Raw genomic sequence first — 18,087 nt, 5'->3', positions numbered from 1 at the left:
TTCATTGGCTAAAGCAAACAGCTGTGTTCTGACTGTTTGTGAATAAACCACAGTTCCTCAGGGCTGTTAGCAGCTGTCATCTCCCCTTTCTGCCACTGTCAGAGCAGGTGTGATGCCACTGTGAGTGATGGAAGGAAAACCACGTTGACATTTGTTTCACCCTCTTACTTGTGAGCGTATTGCAGACCATGGGGTATTATCAGAGAGGCTTGGTTCCTACTGCTTGAAGGAGATTCTCGGGGCTGCTTTGCCCAGCAGAGAGGCTGAGGGTGGGGCTGGCAACAGTGGATGCTTGGGCAGACAGGCTTTTAAGAGATGTACCTCGTTCCCAACACACATCTTAAAAACAAGGGTCTCATCTAACTATATAATGCTAACAAAAGACGTCGGGGCTGGTGATTGCCACCCGGAGGTTACCTTGGGATAAAAGCAGCTGTATGAAGCCAGTTGGAAATGGGGGACATGTCATTGGCACTATGCCATTGAAGGGAGCAGGGCTGGCTGGATCGCTGGGGAGAGAAACATGTCCTGGACTGGAAAAACCAGCACACACATACCCACCCCGGGCAGCTGCTTCCAGGGCTCCCCAGGAGTCTGTTCCGTGTGTGCCTGTCTGGTGTCTCACCCAAGCAGAGCAGCATACTCATACTGTGTCCCACTGTATGCGTGGCCACGTGATTAGAGCCCCTACCGAATTCATGGCCATTCACATGCAGTGTGACATCTGGCCCTTGGTGTGCTTGTGCCCTGTGCTGTTCCAGTTTCACAGGGGAGCCCAGTGTTTCTCCCACTGGGGGGCCTGACTCCAAAGAGAATTGCGGGGGGAGTTTAGAGGGTTGTGGTAATGCCCCCCTTGCTTCTTCGCTGCCCTCATTGCTGGGTGGCTGGCTTTCTGAAGATGTTCTGAAGAAGATGCCCTGCAAGTGGCAGCGTGTAAGTAAGGATAGCTAAACCAGGCCACACACCCCGTATTTCTGCCCTGCACCTTTGGACCAGGGCTGCCAGCCAGCACCTGACACTCTCTGGCTGCCCAGCTCTGAAGGCAGAGCTGCTGCTAGCAGCAGCATAGAAGTAATGGTAGCAGGGCCATAAGCCCCATGCACAAACCTTGTGACTCCCTTACAACTCCTTTCAGTTCCCAACAAGTTCAGCACCATGCTGAGGCAGGTTTAAATAGATGAAATTTATGATGTTCAAAATCCTGTGACTATGAATTTGACCAAAATAGTTTGTGAATTTGGCAGAGCCTCCTCATGACACCCCTCTAAGAAAGGTGCCATTTTCCCCCTTTGCCACAGAGGGAAACTGAAGCATGAGAAGATTGTCTCCTTCTAAAAGTCATGTCGGAAGTCTGCTGAAGCCTGTCATAAAGCCCAGGGGCTCAGTTCACAAAACCCCTCCTCCCTCTCTCACAGAGAGGAGTGCTAATGAGATCATCCTTTTGCTCCCTTTCGGGTGAACTGCCCCTCTGTGAGGGTCAGCAGAGTTAGAGGCCAAGATGTTTGCTAGCTGATAATAGCCTGTCTTACCTACTGGTTTGAGAGAGGCGGCTGAGCAGAATGGAAGTCTGTAGCTCTTCTCCAGCTGCTTCCTGTTAGACCTACCTTCAGGGCGCAAGTTGGCGAGAAGCGGCTGGAACCTCTGATTGGCTTTGTGCTGTGTGTGGCTACTTCCACTAAGCCGGGGTAAAAATAGCAAACTAAGTAGGGCTTTTAGCTGCGTCGCACTGAGTCAAGAATAAATCAGAATTAAACACCTGGAACAACATGAGGGCTTTGTGTGCTGCTTCCAGGCGTCCTGTCGATACCATTTCTCTAAACAGAATGACGCCATTTCTTTAAAAAAGCCATTCCCATGTTACTCACCTGGTGCGTCCTAGCGCAGGCAGTTCATGAGATGAGCTGCATTCAGACAGCCAAGAAAATTGTCATCAAACTGAAGGCGTGGCAGCAAAGTGGTTACTGGCCTGTGTTAGGGCTTAGGAGTCTGAGGTTCTTCAGAAAGAGACCAGATCCCAGAGCACAAAGCAGCAGTGCCCTTTCCTGGAAGGGCTGTTGAGCTGTCTTTATTCTCTCCCTCCCTTTGCACTACTGATCAGCACAGAGAAGAAGGTTTTTTGGAGAACAAATCCTGGTGAGACGGACTGCTCCATACTGGCCCTGCAAGGATGCAGTTTCAGATGTTGTTATAATACAGCTGAAGCCCCTTCTGACTTGAATAGTGTAGACAGGGATTCTGGGCTACAGCCCAGTCCTTTACCCAGACCCAAATCTGATGAAGCTAACAGTAGGGGAGTGAGACCAGAGAACCGACATTCCTGGGGTCTGTGCAGGATACGCCCTGAAAGCTGAGCTGAGGCCAGAGCAGCCAACGTGAAAGAGGAATTGGAGTTCTCGCAGGCTGGCCTAGCTACAGGCCTGGAGTCCAAAGTGCTGACAAGGCTGGTGTCAGTCAGCATTAGTGTTCTGAGCTCCATGACGAGCTCCATGACAACCTCCACGACACTGCTCCAGTTCCATTCCTGAGAGCAGGGACTCGCCTTAACCCACCTGTAATCCCTACTCCCAGCATGCAGGTCTAACGTAGCTTTCCAGGGCTGGCTTGGGCCAGAGAGTCAGGCAGCGCTGCCAGCATGGGCGTATGCGTAACTCTTGCTTCCCCATTGGAACTGAAGAGCCCTAAAATACTCTACTCAACTGCTGAGTGGTGGCTTGGAGTGAGACACAGCCCTGAGCTGCAGCAGACCTCTGCTGGGCAAATGGCTCCCAAGGCCTCCAATAAGCCTCTATACTCATTTGGCCCCACAGCAGAATCACAACGATGGGGAGGTGCTGAGGGCAGAGGCCCAGTCGCAGAGTAGCAGAGGCAATAGTGCTGTCCCTTACAGTAGGATAAACAGGGGCCTAACCACACTGGGTCAGACTGAAGCTCCACCTAGCCCAGTAGCCAATGCCAGGTGCCCTAGAGAGAATGACCAGACCAGGCAATTATCAAGTGACCTGTTGGCCATTCCCACAGCTGGCAAACAGAGGCTATAGGGAGCCCATCCCTTCCCAGCCTGGCCAATGGCCATGGAGGCACCTGCCCTCTGTGAATAACATCTAGCGGCAGGTTGAACACTGTTACAGTCTTGGCCTTCACAATACCCCCTGGCAAGAAAGTCCAGGGGTTGGCTGCACTGTGTGAAAAAATACTAATGTTTTAAACCCACGGCCTATCGACCCTGCTGCCAAGAGCCAGCATGCAGGGTACCCTGCCAAAGGGTTGGATGCACACAGCAAGGGGGAAAAGCATGCCTCTCTGGGGCCTGCAAGGACTCAGGCAGAGCCCCCCACTGCAAGAGGCACTGCCAGCTCTTGCAGGAGACGCATGGAGTTTCCTGTATGGCAGCAATGTGGGCCTTGAGCCACCCATTGACCAAGCTTGGGAGGAGCAGGACCGTTCCATCTTCAGGCCAGCACACTGCAGAACATGCTGCATCAGCAGCCCGCAGGTCCTCGTTCTTTGGTATATAGTTGGGATACTCTGCCCCCAGGGTACAAACTGCTTGGTACATCCCAGAGCTCTGACCTCCAGGAACAGGGGGACCAGGAGAGCGAACTAACCCCTTCTGGCCCAACCAGCTGTCCTGCCCTGGGGAGCACTTTTGGTGGGCAGCCCAGCATCATTTCTGGCTCTGTGAAATGACCTAGGGAGCATTTTATTGCCTTGGAGGTGCCATATATATGTTCTGTATTGAATGGGCTTGAAAAATCAAAGCTGAGTTTAGAGCTGGGGAAATTTCTTTTAGTCCCAAAAGTTCTGTGACAACAGGTGTCTCTACCCAGCACTCACATGCTCACTTTTCTGGGTAGACCTTAGCCAACTTTGGACGCTATTGAGCCGGTGTCATCAAGACCAGGGTGGGCTGTACTCCTGCACAGTGTATGGGCACAGGGAATGCTGGCAAATTCTGGGAAGGGCTGGTCCTGGCTCAGAATTCAGCCAAAAGCTATTGGGCTGCCTCTGTGCCCCAGAGGAAGGGGCACACCTCACAGTTCAGCCTGTCGGCCGGGCAGTGCAGCAGCAAGAAAATGTACAGGTGGTACTAAATCCTTCAGTGTTGCAAATAAGGTTAATATAATATTTTCCTGGTTTCAGATGGGGAAACCAAGGCACAGCGAAGGAAGTGCCTGGCCCAAGGCCATATGGCAGGCCAGTGACAGAGCCAAGAAGAGACCCTCAAGTCCCTGTCCTGTGCTCGAACCATTATGCCATAATTGTCCTATCTCAGTGATTTGTTCTTGGGCCCTGTCTAGCCTACAGTGCCAACAAAGGCGCTATGGTGGTGCTGCTGCTGCTGCTGTTTGTGCTGCACGCTTGTCTGGACTGGACTGAGCGCAGCGCCTCACTGCGTAGCCACTTGCACAGGCATGATGTGGTGGGAGCCGTGTGATGCTCCTGGCAGGCTTTTTCTGGGCGTGCAAGTTTCCCAGCTACAACTACCTGGAGTGCCCCATGCAAACCAGCGAGACTGGGTGAGAGTTAAATCAGACATACAATGGGATAGGTGGAGGCAGGGGACTTTCTGCACCACCACCCCCGCCCCAAGGCAGCCAATATCAGACCTGGGATTGAACTGCATAGCTCAGCTCACTGCTTCAGCTCCTAGGCCAGGCCACTTGCTGTCTGCTCAGTGAGTGACGCTAGCAAAAAGGAAGTGATTAGCAGTGCTGTGAGGATTAGGGGGCTTCAAGCTACTGAGGTCCCAGGGGCAGGTCCACATGTGGCATGGTGACAGAATGGAGGTCAGGACGCTTGCTGGTAACGCTGTAAGTGGACTACACAACAGTCCCTGCAGAGACTCTTCAGCTGGGAATCATCACTTTCTGGCTCCCTTGCTCAAGGCTCCTTTTTTTTTTCTTCCTCCAGTGAGAAACGCCGTCTGCAGGTCAGCGTTACCAACCCGGTCCAGTGCAGCATGCATGGGAGGAAATGCATGGTCTCCGTGGAAACCAGGATCAACCAGACCCAGCCAGACTTCACCAAGGATCGTTCAGGATTTGTCCTGTGCGTGCCAGGAAATTAGCATCACCTCCCCTAGTGCAGGGGCCATGTGAGGCGCACCAGAAAGGCGGACCCCCCCCACCCCCCCCGCACCCCAGGCGGGCTTAGGCTCCTTGCCCCGGGCCTTGAACGTTTCAAAGAATTACTTCAGAAATGCTCAGCTGTGATGTGCAGTTGTGTCCGTTCTGTCCCCCCCACAACCACCACCCCCAGAGAGGGTTAACCAGCCCAGACTCGAGTGTCTCTGACCCATCCACCAGCGTGTCAGCTAGCCAATCAGATGTGCCCGGCATAGCAGGCCTGGACGCCAGAAACTCCTTCTGAGCAATTCAGACGAGCACTTACTTCTGGGCCCTGCTACTCCTCGCTCCCTCCCCTCCCCTCCCCTCTCTCTTCCTAGCCTCTCCCATGGACCCCTCTGAGTGTATCTCGCAATATTGTGCAGGCTCTGTTGGACGGACCAAAGAGTGGGGTTCGGGACAGGAGTCCTGCAGTACCATGATTTGAACTGGAAACACCAAACTGCCCTTAAAAAAGGAACCATATTTGCAAAGGGCAGGATTCCCTTGAGGAAGGGGCAGATCCCTCACTCCTCCTCTGCTCTCATCAGAGCCCATGTTGTCATTGCAGGGACCTACCAAAGCATCTCTAACACATCTTGTAAGCAATCTCATAGCCTGCAGGATGGGGTGAGCTAGCAGCAGGGGCAGAAAAGTAAGAGTGCGGAGGGCTTCACACTGCCCTTGCTCTCTAGAACATGACCGTTGTCTTTCCCAGGCGATAACAGCCTGCAACCCCTCTGGAGTCCCAGCATGACCCAAAGCCTTGCCTGGGCATGGGGTTTCTCAGCCCCAGCAGCATGCTGAGAAGGCTGGCTGAGCTCTGCAAGGCTGGGTTAAGGAGACTTTCCTTTCCTGGGCTTCTCATGATACCTGTAACGTTGGAGGGCTGATCTGAGGCACCCCAGCCTGCAGCTCCCTGGACTTGTACTCTATAGCCAATAACTGGGCAATTCTGTCCCAGTCTGGAGAGAGCTCCACAAACCCTACTCTAGACAGCCTCTTCTGCGGCGAGGGATGGCCCCCTCCTTAGCCATACATTGGACACTTTCAGCACAAGCCAGTGGCCTCCTATGGCAGCAACCTACTTAGCAGCTGGTGCGGCACCTGCGTGGGCCTGGCCCACATACCCCATAGTCAGGGCACCAAGCTGGTAGTAGGTTGGTCTAGAGGAGAGACACTATGGAGCTGTGTGTAACTGGGACAAGCTGAATGCCCTGGTTTGGGTTTGCCAGGGTCCCTGTGCCAAAGCCCCTTCCTCTGGCTGCAACCCCCCCCCCCCCCCCCCCAATGTTATACTTGTATGATTGAGCCCAGTGCTTGCCCTCGAGCCAGGGCCCATCCAGAACTGGCCATCAGCCCCAAGTGCCACCCAGCCCAGGCCTGCTCACTCATTATTTGCTACGGAGGGTGGCAGGGAGAGGTTCTGGGACTGCTCGGTGCCTTTCGGAGCGCCCCGTCCCCAAGTCCTTCGGCAAGAAGCAACAACAGCTATTGACCACAGCAGGTTAACCATTAGCAGCAGCTTCACCAGGGCACCCCTAGAGCAACGAGGCGCTATGCAATTGCTCCTACAAGTGCTGTGTGGGCACTCCTTTGTGCCGTAAAGGCCTTTGCCTCATGCTGCCTACGCCCTGGTGGCTGTGGGGCCTACACGGGCAGAGCAGGCCCGTTCTCCGGCTGTTTGGGACGTTGCGCTTTTCTTTTGTGCTTCACCCTCGGGGGGGCAGAGCCCGCCCAGCTGCTACGCCTTTCCATTTGCACTTTTGCTTTTTTTAAGTCATTGCCCAAGTGCCTTGCCAGGATCAGTAGCCAAGTTAGTGGGAAGAGTTTCAATGAGCACTTTGGTACAGTATTCCGCCAGCAAAGCAGGTGTACAAACGCACGCTGGAAACACTCAGCTGTGCTTGGAAACCCTTAGCACTGCGAGGTGGGGGTGCTGTATGTGATGAAGTAAGTGTCTTTAGTAAATGAAATACATTAATTGTGCCTGGCCTGCTTTATAGCCATAACCCTGTTCTCCCCATAAATTAATTATTCCTAAATTGTATTCTGATTTTAAGCCTGGGGCAATAATGCAATGAACCTTTTTTAAGCAGCTGATACTGTAAAATATTAAAGGAGAGAGCCCTGCTATTATGAAATTGGGGTTTTGTTTACATAATTCAGTGTAATTAATAAAAGCTCTCAGAGTTGCAATCTGTGATTTCTGGTCTGCCTTGCTTAGCATGGGGATAAAAGCCACACGGGACAGAAGCATTTATTTTGCTGTAGGATCTTTCCCGAAAAGCTTATGGACTAAGAGTGGTGTTACCCGTGCTGCCTCCCTAGACAGACCACCATTGCCAGAGACAATCATGCAGAACAGGAAACGAGAGGATTTCTAGCAGTGATCTGCCCTAATTAAACTGTAGCTGAGAGGCCAAAAAATTCAGCATCTTGCTTTATCCTTCTGCTGAGCCCAGAAAGCCCAACTGCATTTGCAGGAGGGCAGCAAGATGCACAGTCTGTATTTGGCTCAGGACCTCTCCCTCCCCCTAGGATAGATACCCTGTGCAGCTGTGGTCATTTCCCAGATGCACATCCACCAATGAGACAAGCATCCTTGCTGGCTTCTGATAGGCTGAGTCAGGAGGCCAGATCCCCCCTCTGCCTCTCTGGGTAATTTCGTTCAAAAGAGGGAGCTATCTAGTCTCCTCACTTTACAGGAGCAACAGCAACGGTATGAACCCCGTAACTTTAACAAGCTTAAGACTCCAGCACAGCGAATCTGTTAAACTTGCTGTTTGTTAAGGTAAATCCAAAGCCATGAAACATTTAAGAAAGGTTTCTTACATACATAGGCTGCTCAGCATAAAAGACACTGCTACAAGGCTTCCATGTAATGGATGGTCAGTGCATTTTATTTAATCAGCACAGTACAAAAATAAATAAAAATAGGGGGCGGGGACTAAATTACAGGCACACGGAGCTTCATGACAGTCTGTCAGATTATAAACCACACATACGTACAAACACACTGTACACATACATACAAATGAGACAAATATAAATTAATAGCTATACCCACCAGCTTGGTCAACAGAGGTCTACAGAAGAGATTGCACTAAAAAAAAAAAAAACCCAACATACATATACATGTAGAATTTGCAGTTTCAAATGTACATCTATGAAGAATTTCAAGTGAAAAAAATGGCACATTATTGTTTTCATTTGCAATTTTAACACCGGTTGGAATAGAACTAAACTAAGAACTGTGCACAGTAAGAAGAACCTATTGAGCTCCAGCTCTGATGAAAAAATGTCAACTCCGATACTGACCTGGTTTTGTATGTGTGTTTGGTTTTTGTGCATGGGTGTAATTTTTGCAGCCATCAGTTGTAAGATTGTTTTAGTTCGCTGAAGACACACAACGCTTCTAATTGCATGCACAATATCACTGGCAAAGCAATGATGAAAGAATAAAGAAGGGTTTTTTTGTAGGTTGGGGGTTTTTTGTTCTAGAAGTTTTCTGTATAGCAGCATGTAAATTTCTTTCATTGCTTGCACACTCAAGTATATCAGTTGATCCTTAACACAATACTTATGATCAGTGCACAATGGGAACAATACATTTCACATTGATGTCATGATACAGTAGCATTTATTTCCCTTAATCCAGAGCTACTCCGGAAACTTAAGTCTCTTTTTTCATTTTCAAAATAAATAAAGGCGGGGTGGGGGGGGGAGGGAAGCCATGCTCTCAGACACAAAGCTGGAATTACTTAGTACAATGCCTCAAGAGACACACACAGGCTCAGACATATTCAGCCCGCCTTAGGAAGAAGGTGACATCCTATCGCCACATTCTATGCCATCCACTTAGAACTGTACCTCTGCAATGGGGGAGTGGAGACATACAGACACAGATCAAGAGGAGAATTTATTCCCTCCCCCTTTGCCCCCCACCCCCCACTTTTGCCAACAGGCCTTCCTTTCACCTCCCACCCACCACTGAGCAAGTGGCTGTGGACTTCCTTTCTTTCCAGCTCTGTGTCTGAAAAAGTGTTAGCTTGTGGTTGATGCTTGTTAATGGCTCAGATTTGGGCCTAGCATTAGAGGTAATGCAGGCAAGTCCAGCAGCCCTCAATATTGCAAGACCAGCTCCTTTCAAGTCCAGCCCCTCTGTTTCACAGCTTTCTGTTGCTCTGCATTTCAAAATGTGCTTGCTGTTAACCAGAGAAGCATGCACAATCTGTTTTAACCCTGATAAATACAAAGCACATTCCCCACCCCCACTACCAGGATGCCAGCATCCTTAAACCTAGGACTGGATTTGAAGAATCCATGTAGCGTTTTCTACCAAGCTGTGTCTGCAGCCATGTTACATGCAATGAGATGTTAGGCTTGGTTTTCCTCAGGGTGTGGCACTGTGAGAGCTATAAAGCCAAAGCCAGAGGCTAAAACCATCTGTGAACTTCAACCCAAAGCTGAATTCACTTGTCAGGAGTATTAAAGGGTAGGTTAGCATCTAGCACCAGGAGCCTGGGTCTTTTAAATGACATCATTACACTCAATCTGTGGGCTGCTAAGCCAAAGGACCATTAATAAACACTGCCTTCTGCCCGCCAGGGGATGAGCTTTTCCTTTCCCAAATTATTCTGACCTCCAAGCTCTCCCCCAGCGTCCAGCCAGGAGAGCAGCTGTGGTGGGCAGAATGCTAAACAGGCCCCATTCCACTCGGTGTGAGCACACAGATTAGGGAAAGCAACTGACATTGCCATTAAACGCTCCAACGCTGCTCTTGCTGCAGTTCAGAACCCATGATTAGACTAATGTCTCGCACAATGCAAGCAGACCGGGAGTGGGCAGAGACAGCTTGTTACTGACTACCATCAAAAAACAACAGCCAAGAACCCACAGGTGCAGTCTCACACAGGTCCCAATCTGCCCACCTCACCTCATGGGTGCCATGGCTGGGGAGACAGCTTTCCAAACTGGCCTGAGGCTGCAGCACTGCCCACAACTGATACGTCCGAGCCTGGGAGGAAATGGTTTGCTGGCTCAAAGCTGGGCTTTCCCGAACATAGGAATTTTGCGAATTAAAGGCATGAGCCACCAATGCAAAGTCAAAGGGGTGTGCAATTCCACCTCTCCTCTGCTCGCCTTGCCAGCAAGCGCCATCTTACATGCAAGACATCCATTTTGGAGTGAACACTGATTGTTTTTAAGGTTAGTCTTGTGCAGCTCTGAGCCCCTCCAGCTGTGCAGTGTCGCATCCCACTGTGCAATGCCAGATGCTCAGGACTCCATGGGTTCCCAGAGCAGCACACCCTACAAGAAAGTCAATGCCAGCATTTCCTTCCAGTCATGTCCTGAAGCTGCCTGTTTGCAAGCATGAAGACTTCTGCATGGCTAATCCCTCCGGGAAAAGGTACAGACAAGCCCAGTAAGTGCTGGGTGCTACAGCCCAGTAAGTGAAGGGAACAAGGTATCTCCAGGCAGTTACAGAAACCAAACAGGTGCTGGCCAGAACAACAGCATCAAACCCACCCCTTCTGCTGCCGTGCGGTGAGAGGCCGAGCCCAGCCCACTAGCGTTCAAAGGTCAGTGCTGCTAGCCGGGGGCTCTGCTGCCCCCTCCCAGGTCCACCCACATTCACCCCATCAAAGCACCAGCCAGGTGCCTGGTCCATCCCCAGTGGGGGGCGCTCACCGGTCCAGGCCGATGAGGAGCCGGCTCCTCTCCTCCGGGCCGCACTCATTCTTTAGGTCAGCAAAGACCTGGGTGAAGTAGTGTGGGTCAGCGTTGATCTGCAGCATCTTGGGGCTCATGAGGTTGATGATGGAGAGGCAGCGGTCCCAGAAGGCTTCTTTGCAGCTCTCCACCAGGAAGGGCTTGAGAGGGTAGGAGATCTCGTTGCCCATGTAGGAGTAGGAGAGGTACAGGCAGGTGAGCAGCCCAGCCTGCAGGTCGTGGTCGCTGGCCACCTCGGCCGAGATGACGTCCCTGCAGAGCATGTACAGGAAGACCACGTTGGCTGGGGTGATGAAGCCCTGGTCCTGCCAGCCCTGCAGCAGCAGTGAGCGGTCCACACTGCGCAGCCACAGCACCGGCTCACTGGGTGACAGGTGCTTGAGGCGGTAGCAGCGGCGGCACAGGAACTGACCCAGGCAGCGCAGCAGCTCACTGGTGGAGGCCTGCACAATGACCCGTCGCGGGGTACCAGGTGCGGCCGCCTTGGTGCCAGAGGGCGGCGCCGGGGGCACAGCGGGTGGCGCTGGGGGCTGCGCGAAGCCGGCGAGGTTGGCACACGACAGCGACTTCTTCAGGTTCTCGCTATTGAGCTGCGCGACGCCACCGGGCTGCACCTTCTTGGTGCCGTGCTTCTTCTTGGCCGAGACGGCGGCGATGCGCTTCCAGGGCAGGGCCGCCAGCAGGGGGTGGCGCCGGAGGCTGCGCTCCCGGGCGCCCTTCCCTGGGGGCCCGGTGCCGGCCGCGCCATCCTCACATAGCGGCGCCTTGCGGTAGCTCGGGGACAGCGACAGAACCGTGCCCATGGCGCCGTGGGGCGCCCGCCGCCTCCAGCCCTGCGGGGATACAAGGTGTGGTGGGTCCTTATGAGCGGCGCCAGCACCCCCGCCCGATGCCCCCCACCCTGTCCGATGCCCCCCCCACCGTCACCCCACCTGGTGCCCTCCACCTCACCGTCACCCCCGCCCGGCGCCCCCCCACCTCACCGTCACCCCCGCCCGATGCCCCCCACCCTGTCCGATGCCCCCCCACCGTCACCCCACCTGGTGCCCTCCACCTCACCGTCACCCCCGCCCGGCGCCCCCCCACCTCACCGTCACCCCCGCCCAGCGCCCCCCCACCTCACTGTCAGCCTGTCCGACGCTCCCTCACCATCACCCCCGCCCGGCGCCCCCCACCGTCACCGTCACCCAGCGCCCAGCGCCACAGTCGCCCAGCGTCTCTCTCCCCCCACGCCAGCGGCTCCCGCCCGCTGCCTACCGGGGGCCGGTGCGCCGGGCGCTGCGCTCAGCTCCGCACTGCGCGACGCTGCAGCTGCGGCGGCTCCTCCGGCCGCATCCGAGGCGCAGGCGGCGGCGGCGGCTCCGCTTCTGTCCAAGGTTCTGCAGCGCGGCCCGGCCGGGACCGCCCGACCCCGCGGCGCCTCCCTCCCTCCCCCCGGGACCGGACCGGACCGGACCGGACCGCCGCCCTGCGGAGCTGAGCGGCAGCGGCAGCGGCAGACGCGAGGCTCCGGCGGCTTCGCTCTCGCTGGCGGCAGCGGCGGCGGCTGGAAGCTCGAGACAGCCACGCGCGGCCCCGCCCCGCCGCCAGCCCCGCCCCGCCCCGCCCCGCGCCGCGCCGGGGGGAGGGGGCGGCGGATCCCCGCGAGGCGGGCGGGTGTGCGGGGGGAGGGGAACCGGGGCGGGCGCCCCCCGGCTGCCAGACACGGGACCAGCCCCGCCCGGGACGGCCAAAGCCCCAGGCCCGTCGGCGGGACAGGTCGGGCTGACGTGGCGATGGTGGCGGATGGGCTGAGAGGGCGGGGGTGGGGTGGGGGGGGGGCTGAGGGGCAGGGTGCGGTGAGGTGAGATGGGGGGTGAGGTGAGGGGCAGGGTGCGGTGAGGTGGGGGAGGTGAGGTGAGGGGCAGGGTGCGGTGAGGTGAGGGGCAGGGTGGGGTGGGGTGAGGTGGGGGGGTGAGGGGCAGGATGCGGTGGGGTGGGGGGTGAGGTGGGGGGCGGAGTGCGGTGAGGTGAGGTGGGGGGGTGAGGTGAGGGGCAGGGTGGGGTGGGGTGAGGTGAGGGGCAGGGTGCGGTGGGGTGAGGGGCAGGGTGCGGTGAGGTGGGAGGTGAGGTGAGGGGCAGGGTGCGGTGGGGTGAGGGGCAGGGTGCGGTGAGGTGGGGGGTGAGGTGAGGGGCAGGGTGCAGTGGGGTCGGGGGGTGAGGTGAGAGGCAGGATGCGGTGGGGTGGGGGGTGAGGTGAGGGGCGGAGTGCAGTGAGGTCGGGGGGTGAGGTGAGAGGCAGGATGCGGTGGGGTGGGGGGTGAGGTGAGGGGAGGGTGCAGTGGGGTCGGGGGGTGAGGTGAGAGGCAGGATGCGGTGGGGTGGGGGGTGAGGTGAGGGGCGGAGTGCAGTGAGGTCGGGGGGGGTGAGGTGAGGGGCAGGGCAGGTGGGGTGAGGTGGGAGGTGAGGTGAGGGGCAGGGTGCGGTGGGGTGGGGGGGTGAGGTGAGGGGTGGAGTGCGGTGAGGTGAGATGGGAGGTGAGGGGCCGGGTGCGGTGGGGAGGGGGGGTGAGGTGAGGGGCAGGGTGAGGTGGGGTGGGGGGGTGAGGTGAGGGGCAGGGTGTGGTGAGGTGAGGGGTGGAGTGCAGTGAGGTGGGAGGTGAGGTGAGGGGCGGAGTGCGGTGAGGTGAGGTCGGGGGGGTGAGGTGAGGGGCGGAGTGCGGTGAGGTGAGGTCGGGGGGTGAGGTGAGGGGCAGGATGCGGTGGGGTTGGGGGGTGAGGTGAGGGGCGGAGTGCAGTGAGGTCGGGGGGGTGAGGTGAGGGGCGGAGTGCGGTGAGGTGAGGTGGGGGGTGAGGTGAGGGGCAGGGTGCGGTGAGGTGGGGGGGTGAGGTGAGGGGTGGAGTGCGGTGAGGTGAGATGGGAGGTGAGGGGCCGGGTGCGGTGGGGAGGGGGGGTGAGGTGAGGGGCAGGGTGAGGTGGGGGGCAGGGTGTGGTGAGGTGAGGGGTGGAGTGCAGTGAGGTGGGAGGTGAGGTGAGGGGCGGAGTGCGGTGAGGTGAGGTGGGGGGGTGAGGTGAGGGGCAGGGTGCAGTGGGGTCAGGGGGTGAGGTGAGAGGCAGGATGCGGTGGGGTGGGGGGTGAGGTGAGGGGCGGAGTGCAGTGAGGTCGGGGGGGTGAGGTGAGGGGCAGGGCGGGTGGGGTGAGGTGGGAGGTGAGGTGAGGGGCAGGGTGCAGTGGGGTGGGGGGGTGAGGTGAGGGGTGGAGTGCGGTGAGGTGAGCTGGGAGGTGAGGGGCCGGGTGCGGTGGGGAGGGGGGGTGAGGTGAGGGGCAGGGTGTGGTGAGGTGAGGGGTGGAGTGCAGTGAGGTGGGAGGTGAGGTGAGGGGCGGAGTGCGGTGAGGTGAGGTGGGGGGCAGGGTGCGGTGGGGTGAGGGGCAGGGTGGGGTGGGGTGAGGTGGGAGGTGAGGTGAGGGGCAGGGTGCGGTGAGGTGAGGTGGGGGGGTGAGGTGAGGGGCAGGGTGCGGTGGGGTGAGGGGCAGGGTGGGGTGGGGGGAGGTGAGGTGAGGGGCAGGGTGCGGTGAGGTGGGAGGTGAGGTGAGGGGCGGAGTGCGGTGAGGTGGGAGGTGAGGTGAGGGGTGGAGTGCAGTGAGGTGGGAGGTGAGGTGAGGGGCGGAGTGCGGTGAGGTGGGGGGGTGAGGTGAGGGGCAGGGTGCAGTGGGGTGAGGGGCAGGGTGGGGTGGGGTGAGGTGGGAGGTGAGGTGAGGGGCAGGGTGCGGTGAGGTGGGAGGTGAGGTGAGGGGCGGAGTGCGGTGAGGTGAGGTGGGGTGAGGTGAGGGGCAGGGTGCAGTGGGGTCGGGGGGTGAGGTGAGAGGCAGGATGCGGTGGGGTGGGGGGTGAGGTGAGGGGCGGAGTGCAGTGAGGTCGGGGGGTGAGGTGAGGGGCAGGATGCGGTGGGGTTGGGGGGTGAGGTGAGGGGTGGAGTGCAGTGAGGTCGGGGGGGTGAGGTGAGGGGCGGAGTGCGGTGAGGTGAGGTGGGGGGTGAGGTGAGGGGCAGGGTGCGGTGAGGTGGGGGGGTGAGGTGAGGGGTGGAGTGCGGTGAGGTGAGATGGGAGGTGAGGGGCCGGGTGCGGTGGGGAGGGGGGGTGAGGTGAGGGGCAGGGTGAGGTGGGGGGCAGGGTGTGGTGAGGTGAGGGGTGGAGTGCAGTGAGGTGGGAGGTGAGGTGAGGGGCGGAGTGCGGTGAGGTGAGGTGGGGGGGGGGTGAGGGGCAGGGTGCGGTGGGGTGAGGGGCAGGGTGGGGTGGGGTGAGGTGGGAGGTGAGGTGAGGGGCAGGGTGCGGTGAGGTGGGAGGTGAGGTGAGGGGCGGAGTGCAGTGAGGTCGGGGGGTGAGGTGAGGGGCAGGGCGGGTGGGGTGAGGTGGGAGGTGAGGTGAGGGGCGGAGTGCGGTGAGGTGAGGTGGGGGGGTGAGGTGAGAGGCAGGATGCGGTGGGGTGGGGGGTGAGGTGAGGGGCGGAGTGCAGTGAGGTCGGGGGGTGAGTTGAGGGGCAGGGCGGGTGGGGTGAGGTGGGAGGTGAGTTGAGGGGCAGGGTGCGGTGGGGTGGGGGGTGAGGTGAGGGGCGGAGTGCAGTGAGGTCGGGGGGTGAGGTGAGGGGCAGGGCAGGTGGGGTGAGGTGGGAGGTGAGGTGAGGGGCGGAGTGCGGTGAGGTGAGGTGGGGGGGTGAGGTGAGAGGCAGGATGCGGTGGGGTGGGGGGTGAGGTGAGGGGCGGAGTGCAGTGAGGTCGGGGGGTGAGGTGAGGGGCAGGGCGGGTGGGGTGAGGTGGGAGGTGAGGTGAGGGGCAGGGTGCGGTGGGGTGGGGGGGTGAGGTGAGGGGCGGAGTGCGGTGAGGTGAGGTGGGGGGGTGCGGTGAGGGGCAGGATGTGGTGAAGGGTGAGGCGTTTTCCCAGCTGTGTCAACAAGCCAAGGTGGGCTGAGCAGCATGGACACTAGTGGCTCCCCTACTGTTGTGCTCCACAGGCTGTACGAGAGCTGGGCTGGAGAAGGACCTGCTGCTAGTCACAGCTTTGCCCCCCAGCGAGCACAGCACACCAGCGAGGGAGCACACGCCAAACTAGCAGCACAACACGCCAGGCCTTGGGTTCGTAATGGGGTAATGGCCTAGAGCCCAGCCCCTCGGAGTACGGCTCACAGCTGACAAGGCAGGCGCAGGTGCCCAGCAGTAAGCAGGCAGCAGACCGCAGGCAAAGGCTCGCACACACTAGAGTCAGTTAATGGCTGTAGGGAAAGTTACTGCAAATAGCATTCAACCACAAGAATTACACAAGCGTTGCACGATGCACCCTGTGATCCCAGGTTCCTGCCCTCCTGTGTGAAGAGGTTTGCACACTGGCTGCAGGGGAAAGGTAGGGGACAGGGGGAGCCTGCGGCTGCCAGGGGGGCGATTCCTAGGGGCACAAGCCCTAGGCTGGATGTGGTTAGAGAGCCTGTTGCTGGGACTGCTGGTCCCATGCCCCAGAGACAGAAGCCGCCCTGGCCAAGGCCTTTGGTGCCTGTGGCCCTGCAGGTGGCTGAGTTTGCCTCACCGTGTAGTTGCAGACTAAGATACTTGTGTGTCTTATACCACACGCCACTGCTGAGAGCAATGCCCATGCACATCACACGCAGCTGATCCGGCCTTGGGAAATTGCTTATAGGCCCAGGCCTTCCCAGCAGCAGGCACACCCACCCGCTGGGCTGGCAAAGGGCGGGTTCTGGAGCTATTGTGATCCACTTCAGCTCGCTGTGAAGTGCAGTGACACCACGAGGCCAGCACCCGCACTGCAGCTTATGTAACCACTTACCGTTCTCCTCGAACCCTGCCGGGGAGGCACCCAGCACTCTGCTCTCCAGTCTCAGCCAAAGAGCTCACCCCCTGCCCCCAGGCCATGTCCTCGCACTAGCCCCTGGGCTGGCAAGTGGCAGCTGCTGCAGGGGCAGGTTTAAATCTGTCTTCCTGTGACCAGAGGAATTGTCAGAGGAGCTGGCAGTCAGGGCCATAGGTGCAGCAGCTGCTTCAGGGCAAGGAGCCCTACCCCCATAAGGGACAAGCTGTGCACAGTCCCTTGCAGAGGAGGGTTTAGAACCCTGATAGATGCAGCTTCTGCCCCAGCCTCGCAGCAGCGCAGAGCTGGGAGCCCAGTGCTGCCACTGCCTACCTAACCTGAGACCTCTGAAACCAGGAAATGTGGAGGCACATGAACCTGCTGCTCCTCCTTCACCTTAATTGTGCCCCCTCTAACCCATGCTCATGAGACACATGGGCTGTCTAGTAGCATAGCCAGCTGGGGAAATGGGAATGTGTCCTGACTCCAGAGGGATGAGCAATAATTGGGCCATCCCTCCCCCAGCTGTCCAGGGTGAAGGGAGGGAGGGGTGCAGGGGTCAGGAATCTGTGAAAAGGTTGGCAACGGAGGTCGCTAAATATGTCTGCCTCCCACTCCCCACCCAGCATGCTGGAGAGAGGACTCAGGCTTGGCTTGCTCCACCTGCCAAGTGCTACCAGTGGGGAGTGGCATTGGGACAGGGGCTTGCTGGTCTCCACCCCCCACCCTCCCAGTGCTGACCTGGGGCCTTGCCATGTTCCCAGGTGGTGCTCCTAGTGGAGAACAGAGTCAGGACACTGGGGTGCTCCCAGCAGCAATGCAGGATCATGGGCTTCCCCTTTCTCCTGCCCACATGGCACTCATGCCAGGAAGCGGCCCCAGGAGCAGGGTGAAAGTAACTTACATTTCTTACAGGTACTGTCATATCCCTCACCACCACCACACACAACAGTGATTTTTCTGCTCCCCAGCCCCCACAGCAGCCTTGCTGAGAGAGGAGTAAGCCCCACCTTTGGGCAGGACTAGAGCCAGAATGCACAGGGGGGCCTGGATCTGAAGTGGGTGGGCCAGGCCCAAGCTGTGGCTGTGCACTGCTGCCTCTTTAAGTGGGGGGGGCCTCAAGGAAGGAGTTGGGGAGCATCAGAGGGAAGGGGGGGACTCAGGGGCTGAGACTGTGGAGAGGGTGCAGAAGAGAAGGGGCTCAGGGCAGAAGAGTAAGGTGCCGTAGGCAAAAAGACTTGCAATAGGATCTCAATACCTGGTGTTGCCTAGATGCTTAGTACCGCACCCGCGGCCAGCAGCCTGTATTCTTACTGGTGGTGCACAGCTGCATGGTTTGGTGCTCATAAAATTTATTCCTGCCATGGAGTGCCCCAACTGACCAGCTCCTTTGTGCTGAGTGCTACACCTGGG

At 58.0% G+C, this 18,087-nt stretch overlaps 2 protein-coding genes across 4 annotated transcripts in view; one reads left to right on the top strand and one right to left on the bottom strand.

Moving 5' to 3' along the window:
- Positions 1-8,232, top strand: part of MYO1D (myosin ID) — a 385,815-nt gene extending 377,583 nt beyond the window's left edge. Inside the window, exon 22 of the mRNA XM_074978817.1 lies at positions 4,912-8,232. Within this exon, the coding sequence (XP_074834918.1) occupies positions 4,912-5,068 (157 nt within the window). The 3' untranslated portion in view covers positions 5,069-8,232. The remainder of the gene's footprint in view (positions 1-4,911) is intronic.
- Positions 8,233-9,070: 838 nt separating this feature from the next.
- On the bottom strand, positions 9,071-12,334 carry CDK5R1 (cyclin dependent kinase 5 regulatory subunit 1). Of its 3 annotated transcripts, XM_074978818.1 has the most exons (3): positions 12,099-12,334; positions 10,800-11,674; positions 9,071-10,418 (listed from the first exon to the last, which is right to left on the bottom strand). In XM_074978818.1, exons 2-3 carry the CDS (start codon positions 11,642-11,644, stop codon positions 10,214-10,216), a joined length of 1,050 nt encoding a protein of 349 aa, XP_074834919.1. In that variant the 5' UTR covers positions 11,645-11,674; positions 12,099-12,334; the 3' UTR covers positions 9,071-10,213. The 3 variants fall into 3 exon arrangements, with proteins under 3 accessions (XP_074834919.1, XP_074834920.1, XP_074834921.1); XM_074978819.1 differs by lacking the exon at positions 12,099-12,334 and having other exon boundaries at positions 10,800-11,823; XM_074978820.1 differs by having other exon boundaries at positions 10,276-11,674.
- Positions 12,335-18,087: the final 5,753 nt, after the last annotated feature.

Source organism: Carettochelys insculpta, chromosome 28 (assembly GCF_033958435.1).
Source record: "Carettochelys insculpta isolate YL-2023 chromosome 28, ASM3395843v1, whole genome shotgun sequence".
Classification (NCBI taxonomy): domain Eukaryota; kingdom Metazoa; phylum Chordata; order Testudines; family Carettochelyidae; genus Carettochelys; species Carettochelys insculpta.
The sequence above is the reverse complement of the archived record's forward strand: the minus strand, read 5'-3'. Positions and strand labels throughout refer to the sequence as shown.

What these genes read in the sequence shown, in the direction of transcription:
- CDK5R1 (XM_074978818.1), bottom strand. Translation starts at nt 11,644, where the DNA reads ATGGGCACGGTTCTGTCGCTGTCCCCGAGCTACCGCAAGGCGCCGCTA. An exon ending in CTCCTCATCGGCCTGGACCG is followed by an intron (nt 10,419 to 10,799) that starts GTGAGCGCCCCC and finishes ACTTTCTTGTAG; the next exon opens with GGTGTGCTGCTCTGGGAACC.